Below are 8731 nucleotides of genomic sequence, written 5' to 3'. Positions count from 1 at the left end.
TGTCGAGAAAGATATTGTCGGCTTCACCTAACGTCATTGTTCCATCTGGTGATACCTTTGGTCCATACATTTTATCTCTGTTGGGGTTCATTGACCATTGATACATGTACTGATGGAAAAACCCGTCATCGTGTTCCACAGTGTATATATCATCGTTTAAACTCTTGATAGTTTGCTGTAATTGTTCTTGTTGTTGTTGTTGTTTTTGCTGTTGTTGCTGTTGCTGTGACGCAATTTTATCTAATGGTTCAATGATTGGCGCCAACTGACGTTTTACGCGAGTCAACGAATCCGCTTCTCCACGACGCAATTCTGTGTACTTTTTTCGAACATTTTCCCGGGCTTCAGTCAACAGTTTCAGCAATGTTTCCTTATCGGCACTCATATTGTAACAAATGTGTCAAACTTGTATCTGTATCGGCCGTCGTCTCGCGCAAAGTCCAAACAAATCACTGCGAATCCGTACCGATCCTTGTTCCAACACTCTTTGCAAAACTCTTTGAATTCTCCAAATTTCATATCGCAACACACGTATTCATCGTACGCGTGTCGTAGATTAACTTCATCCTGCCGGAACAACACCACCACATTTGTGTTGTCACGTAACATTTGTTTTTGTATGCGCGACAGTGTTTGGGAGAGAAAAAAAACATCAACTTGCCTGTGTCGTCCTCGCGCGAAATAATCACACATTACATTTTGTTTTTCCATGACAACATCGTCGAATATAAAAACCGAATTGAGCAGGATGTTGTCCACCGACGGTACATCGTCGCCGTTTTCATAGGTAAACAACTGCACTCCTTGGACGCCGCGTAAAACATCCACGAGTAGTTGATACTTGCACTGATGCAACGATTTCGAGTAAACGTAAACATTTTCAAATCGAAGTCCGTTGATATCGGTCAATAGAGTAAACATCAAGTTTGTTTTTCCACAATTTGACGGTCCGCAAATCAATGCACGTATTGTATTTGGCAATAGTTTACCGTGTTTACTAGGTGCAATCTCACTACTTTTTTCAAAATTCACGATAGGTAGCGTGAGAGTCTGTTTTTTGAAACGCATCGCACGTCATCGAACAATAACTGTCAATATGAAAATAATGGTTAAACAGAGACAACGTGGAAAACGAGGTGCAGGGATATTGAATACTGTAATCAACAAATTACCATTCGAAGCCCACATTCCAGGTGTGTGTAATTATTCAAAATAATTCCTCGCAAATAGTTTTATCATTATTTTAAATGTTTATCATTTAGGTTATCAATTTGCGGGTCCTGGAACACGGTTAGAAAAGAGATTAAAACGAGGTGATATTGGGGTGAACCCGCTTGATGCTGCTTGCCGCAATCACGATATAATTTATAGTAAATACAAGAATCTCGAAGACCGTCATAAAGCAGACAAAGTGTTGGAACATCAGGCTTGGGAACGAGTNGAAGACCATCATAAAGCGGACAAGGTGTTGGAACATCAGGCTTTGGAACGAGTGTTGGCCAAAGACGCTAAATTGCCTGAACGAGTCGCAGCTTGGAGTGTAACCAACGCGATGAAATTGAAACGTAAACTCGGTATGGGTTTCAAACGAGTTGTGCATGCGGCCAAACTCAATAAAAATGCCCAACAAATGGATTTACTGAGTGTGGCAAAAAAATCGTTGAAGGCGGCACGACGTGTGGTGAGAAAGAAAAAAATTCCACTGCCCCGTACCATAAACGTTCCGAAAACTAAAGGCGGTGTACTACCGCTTATACCTATATTTGCCGGACTGTCGGCGTTGGGAGCTTTAGCCGGCGGTGCTGCAAATGTGGTCAAGATGGCTACCGAACTTAGCCGTAAAGGCAATACAGCGATAAGCATGGGTAAAGGATTTTACTTGCAACCATACAAATCGGGGTCTGGTTTCAAATTGACGACGAGTACGAAAAAGATGATTCGAAAAAATCAGACGAAAAAAACAAAAAACTAATTTCGCAGCTACCCGATCGTGCCTTGTACGATGTTGAAATTGCAAATTTCGGTAGTCGAGCGTTCGACCATAAAGTGTTTCGTGGCGTGTTTTGTCGTGACACATTACCTAAGTCGGGACCGAAAATGACCGAAATGGCTGTAGTGAACTTGGATCTTTCCACTAACCCTGGCACGCATTGGGTAGCTTATAGTAAACGCGGTAAACGTGTTACGTATTTTGACAGTTTTGGTAATTTACCACCACCGTTGGAACTGCAACGATACTTTAAAGGATGTACAATCGTGCACAACTATAGTAGATGTCAAAACTTCGACGAGGTAAATTGTGGTCACTTGTGTTTGGAATTTTTAATCGAACAACAACAACAACATGACAACAACGGTAACGTTAACCGGTGTGGGATCTGAATTGCAATGTACATTCAATCCACCCATCGATGTCGGTGACAAATGTAAAATTGGGCTATTGAGCTTGCATACGTGGAACACTATACCTAATATTGACGAGGATTGTAACAAATTCATTTTCGGCACTGTTGACAAACCAATTATGGTGATAACACTACCGACGGGATCGTACGAATTTGAAGATTTACAGAAACGAATCACGGACAAGTACAACGGAGAAGAGTATAAGTACAGTGTGCAACAACAACAAATAGATTTTGATGATCCATTGTTGCCAACGGTTGGTTTACTCAAGGAAAACAGCAGAGAAATCGGTGACAAAAGGTTGGGTGATCGAAACGTTATCTCTTTTACAGCCGACCGCAACACTATGCGAAGCATAATCAAATGCGATCACCCCATAGATTTTACACACCCGCAATCAATCGGTCGTATACTAGGGTTCCGACCTCGTGTATTGGCACCGAAAATGGAACACACGTCCGATTTCCCGTTATCTATAACAAAGGTTACATGCATACGAGTTGACTGCAATATAATTGTTGGTTCGTACGACGGAGGTCATCAATCGCATACATTGCACGAATTCTTTCCAAACGTACCACCGGGCTACCGGATTATCGAGTGTCCCAGACAAGTAGTTTACTATCCGTTAAACACAAACGTATTGAACACGATTCGAATCGCATTGCTCGATCAGGACGGTCAACGTGTCAACCTAAGAGGTGAAAAATTAACAGTGCGTCTACACATCAAACAGGATGGATGAAAGTACGATGACGTTATGGGACCGTATAAAACAGTTTGATTCCTCACAAATTGGATTATTTTTGTGCATACTAGTCACAGTCGTGCAACTATTACTACTCCTTCAAACATCCGTCAACAGCTGTCAGCTGATAAACAGTGACAACAACAGCAACAACAACAACAACAGTTCAGCCACAATTTATCGTTTGGAAGCACTGGCTCGAGAACTTTATTCAGTCGACGACCGTGTCTTTATACTGGAAAAACGTGTTGACACTCTTTAAATGCCTCTGAGTTTCAACAGGAGTGTAGTGCACCATCATTTGAGTGATGGCATATACTCTACGACGGAGCAACCGGATAATCGTGCGACGCTATCGCAGCAGCAACTAACAAAGAAAAATATTGAATTTTTAAAATCGTTGGGTTGTCGAGTCAATCATGGCCGAGTACTTACACGTGTTGGAAAAATGTCAACAAGACGACAGTGTAAAACGCGAGTACTATCTGGAACATCAGAGTTACAACAACTCGTACGAACACAACGATGAAATCCGTATCGAGGTGCGCAACAAGGAGAAATTCACCGTGCCGTGCGAAAGTTATTTGCAAATCGAAGGAAAACTGGAAAAACCACCAGCTGGAACAGCCGGTGAAATGGTTATGGGGCAAAATTTTCTCATGCACCTATTTGATGAAATCAGATTTGAGGTAAATGGTAAAGAAGTAGACAAGATAAAATACGTTGGGATGGCTACAACCATCAAGGGATATTGTTCATTCACACCCAACGACATTCGACGATTACAACCTGCTGGATGGAAATACGCGCAAATCTTGCACAACAACAACGATTTCGTCGATGGGACTGAATTTGTGGCGCAATGTCCATTATCTATGTGCATGGGATTTTTCGAACGGTATAGGCGCACACTGATAAACTGTACTCAGACACTCGTGTTGAATAGATCGAGTACTAACAGCACTGTCGTATCAATTGTTCCACAGACAACAACAACAACAACAATAGACGATAAAGCGCAAGTTGCAATATTGATAAAACAAATCAACGTGAAAATATCGAAAATAAAATGGGTAGTAAAGTACTTTGAACCCAGCGTGAAAACTGAACTGGGTCTGATGCGTATTCTGGACAGCAAGAAATGGCTCCCGTTAGAATTTCAACACTGGGACGTTGCCGTTTACCCATTGGTACCACAGACAACTCATCACACGTGGTCGNGTTGGTACCGCAGACAACTCATCACACGTGGTCGGTGCGCACCTATTCGAATGTGGAAAAACCTAGATATTTACTTATTGCCATGGGTAATGAGGACGAACACGTTCTCGGAGATTTCAATCACTGTTCATTGAGAAACATCAAAGCGTATTTCAACGCTGACGAATACCCGTACGAAAACCAAAACGCCGATTTCGACAACAACAAGTACACAACGTTTTATAACTCGTACGCACAATTCCAGACAATGTATTACGGTCGTAAAGACCCCTATCCTTTATTGGACTATATAAATTACAAAAAACGTGGACCTATAGTCGTGATTGATTGTTCTAAACAAAACGACACCGTCAAGTCTTCAACGGTTGATCTACGCTTGGATTTCGAATGCTCCAAACAGTTTCCCGATAAAACATCATTGTATTGTGTAATTATTCACGACTGTCAAATGGAATACAACGCATTCACGGGAGAAGTACGAAAACTTTAATGTAAATACATATAATGTATAAATATATATAATTTTTTTTTTTTTAATAAAAAACTAGTTGTTTTGTAAACTTGTTATTTTATTTCAATCATCTTCGAATTTGACTGGAAAAGTCACGATCTTTCTTGTCAATTTTTGGTAAAGTATCAATTCCTAGAAATTATCTGTTTGTAGCCAATTCCACCAGATTGGAGAAGTAATAAACACGCTGAAATTTATTTTTAAGTTTAAGTTTTAAAATGAAAAAATCAAATATTTTTAAACATACTTTCATGTGTGGATAATCACTGAAGATAATTTTCAATGTTTTAATACAATCTATACATTGATGAATCGATCAAGTCGTTGATTTTATTGAATTTACACCTTGGTGATTAAAGTCTCAAGGTCCAATAGGCTTTACTGTCGCTGCGGTTCGCATTCGTCGTCTTTTCAATTGTTTCGATTGAATCCAAAAGTTCGTAATATATTCGCTTCACAACTGAGCATGCACATTCATGATTGTCCGAATTTTTTCCCACTTCCGATAATTCACAACCTTTGTAATGTAAAAAGTCTCCACCTACACCGTTGACTTTATCGCCTAGACGTTCTGCAAAATATTGTAAATCTCGATAATTTTTCAATAGTTTACTAACTAGTTTGAAAACTCTATCCGTCGGATCGTTTTCAACAAGAAAATTCAATTTATCCGATATATCATTGAAATAATCCATCTTGCGCACACAATAGATTAACAAATACTGAGAACCTATTAGAAGTCAGCATACAATGTTATGCTGCTGCACCCTCCCTCCTCCTTTCCAAATATCTTTTAGATAATTATTTCGTGATAACGGATGAGGTGTGTACGACAAAGATATTAGAATATTACTAGATATAATAGATAACTAATATATACGTTTTAATTATTATAATTATAATATAGTTAAATATCGTTATTTATAATAGGGTGAAAATTAAAGTGAAATGTTTACACATATATGTCATTAGGATTTAAAACAGATGCCTTTGTAAAAATTATGACCGTCTGCCGTCTCTAATGCGTTGACGGATGAAGAATGCAATCCTTCCAGTCGAAGCTATTATTTTATTAAAAATAATTTATTACAGTTGTTAAATACAGTAATAATTTATAACAATGGGAGGGATACCAGTAATAATTCAGACAAAATATATATGTACGACATTAATCGATAAGTATAATACAGATTATAATAATATTATAAACATTATAATATATATGTTCCAGTGATTACGTCGTCGTCGTCGGCGGCGGCGGCGGTAGTGTTTATTTAAGAATGTGTTTTGCTATAAGAAAACTTGAAAAGTCGCCATTAGTATATATTGTCTACAAAAAAAAAATATTGATTTATTATTCACTATACGAATAACGGTCAAGCTTATTAACTCGTATAATAACAATTAATCTAATTGACGGCGACATCGCCGACGCCGTCGCCGCCGCGTTGGGCCATCTGGTGTATTAATCTCAAGTGCTATAGTGTAATCATCAATACAGCCATCTGGCACACAATGTTTCGAACTATATTATTTTTTTACAAATTAGGTAAAATTAACATTTTACGTATGGACTTTATCTAAATGTGTGCATGTGGCATATCAAAATAGCGGATTCGACGTTTAAAATTCGTACTTTTCACCTTAACCGTATAGCTTACCTGGAAAATGCATTTTTTTTTTTTTTCAAAAAACCGATATTATGTATATATGGGCGAGCATAATTTAGGCGCGTGACAAGTTGTGTTAGTTTACGTCGTGTTTCATTCCCCCCCTCCCACCTATAGGTTTGTTTACCTTAAGTTTCATTACCCCTCTCTCATAAGACTTGGAGGAGTAGGTTCTTCTTATGTTAATTTACGTTGGGTTACATCATCGTTCCCCCTCCCATTGTATTATGTTAGTTTACGTTGGATTTACTCCCCCTCCACCCCTTTTCCCATTACCACGGTGGTATGGTGGGTGGGTGAAGCGGAGAGAGCCTAGAACTCTCTATTTTACCCTACTATCATTCCTATCAAATTTAGGGACTAATTTGTTTTCAATACAAAAAACTGTAGAAAATGGCAACATAAAACTTATTGTAAGAAATTCTTAAAATAAAAAAATAAAATTAAAAATATGTATTATGGACGACACTTAATTCTGTATAGAAATTACTATTTGGGAATTTATTGGGCATTTCCACTACACCCTTGTAGTCCCAATGCTGTTAAGGATGTCAAGTTCCACACCTGGATTAATGAATTTAAAAGTAATATCTCACAATTTTTATTTTTAAAAATTTATTATAATACTGGTATCATGTTATTATGATATATATTGTTATTTATAATGAACTTTGTGTTGAAATAACCGTGAAACTACTCAATACTACGAATTCTAATTAATAATGCTGCTTAAAACTTAAGTAATCTTAGCACTTTATTAGTATAGCCGAACTAAGGTTCTCCTACACTAATTGAGGTTGTGAGATGGCTAGATAACAAATAATAATAATATTACTATTAATAAATAAAAATAACAATTTTAACACTAACTAAAATTATTGATTAAATTATTATTACACTAATGTAACCAAAATACAATTTAAAAAATTTACTGTAAAAAATATAAACAAATATTTATATTTTATCCTTTGAGTGAAATTCAACTTTACATTAATTTTATGATTGGCTTAAAATATATTTAATCTTAAAATAACAATGAATATTTATCATTATAATAAAATGTTAAATAATTTTACTAATTAAACAAATTCTGTGACAAGTTTTTTTTTGTTATTTCCATAACTTTATTAACTGTTTTATTTGTTTTTTAGATAGAAAAACAATTGATATGCCTGTTCATTGTACATATGATGTTCAGGAGTTATCCGGTAGAACAATATCCTGTTCAAGACAAGGTAGACGTGTAAGATCAAGATGTCGTAGGAGGAAAAGTCGAAGTGGTACCAGAAAAGCGGCGAGTAGAAAAGGTTCATATAGATCTATTACCAAAATGCGTAAATCTAGGTCAAGAGCAAGGTCTAATTGTATCTTAGCTAGATATCGGAGGACCACTTCGAAAAATCGTAGACCTCAGACAAGAAAGTCCAGACTGTGTAGAAGTAAAACTCGTCGTACTAGTTCAAATAGGAGAGTGTCCTATCAAACAAATAATAGACGAAAAAGTCGCACACGATCAACAAAATGTATAAAAAGGCAACAAAGACAATCGTCGGCCAGACAAGAACAGGATGATTCTATGATTGAAGTGAGTTTCGGGGAAGGAGATAATAACTCCGTTGTAGAAATCGATATGTCTGATGGAAATCAAATTAAAACAAACCACAATGAAGATGGTAATCAACCAAACACAGTAGAGCTCAGACAAAGTATTTGCTGTCAGTGTAATACGCGAAATCAGCAATCAGAGGATAAAAAAGACTACACTCAAAATTCTATAACGGTAACATCTGAAGACGATAGGTTGTCTGGTATGGAATCAAACAATATTACCTAACTGCTTTTTTTATAAATTATGTGTAACTTATAAATTATTCCAAAAATATATATCAAAAGGTTAAAACTTTCAAAATTATTTTCAGATTGTTGTACATTTAGTATTTTTATACATCATATATTTAGTGTAACATGCAGTTTCATAAAAACTGAATATTAAATATAGTAGTTATAGCAATATACTTGTGGTTTATGATTTTATCTTAAAAAAATTGCAATTTGAAGAAATAAAAATAATTATTTGTTAAAGAAATTAATTTTTCCCTGTGGATAGGAGATAAGAATACTTCCCTCTTTCAGTCGTAAGAGGCAATTAATAAGGTTGCGTCAGGTCGACAGCCG

The 8731-nt window shown here is 36.7% G+C and overlaps 1 protein-coding gene across 3 annotated transcripts in view; it reads left to right on the top strand.

Annotated features, from left to right (window-relative positions):
• LOC126899829 (uncharacterized protein DDB_G0287625-like) overlaps positions 1 to 8411 on the top strand; it is a 32975-nt gene extending 24564 nt beyond the window's left edge. For all 3 annotated transcript variants that reach the window (XM_050675057.1, XM_050675059.1, XM_050675058.1), the window contains exon 2: positions 7708 to 8411. In XM_050675057.1, the coding sequence (XP_050531014.1) occupies positions 7725 to 8390 (666 nt within the window). In that variant the 5' untranslated portion in view covers positions 7708 to 7724 and the 3' untranslated portion in view covers positions 8391 to 8411. The remainder of the gene's footprint in view (positions 1 to 7707) is intronic.
• Positions 8412 to 8731: the final 320 nt, after the last annotated feature.

The sequence above is a fragment of the Daktulosphaira vitifoliae genome, unplaced genomic scaffold (assembly GCF_025091365.1).
Source record: "Daktulosphaira vitifoliae isolate Bord-2020 unplaced genomic scaffold, ASM2509136v1 Scaffold_2, whole genome shotgun sequence".
NCBI lineage: Eukaryota > Metazoa > Arthropoda > Insecta > Hemiptera > Phylloxeridae > Daktulosphaira > Daktulosphaira vitifoliae.
The sequence above is the reverse complement of the archived record's forward strand: the minus strand, read 5'-3'. Positions and strand labels throughout refer to the sequence as shown.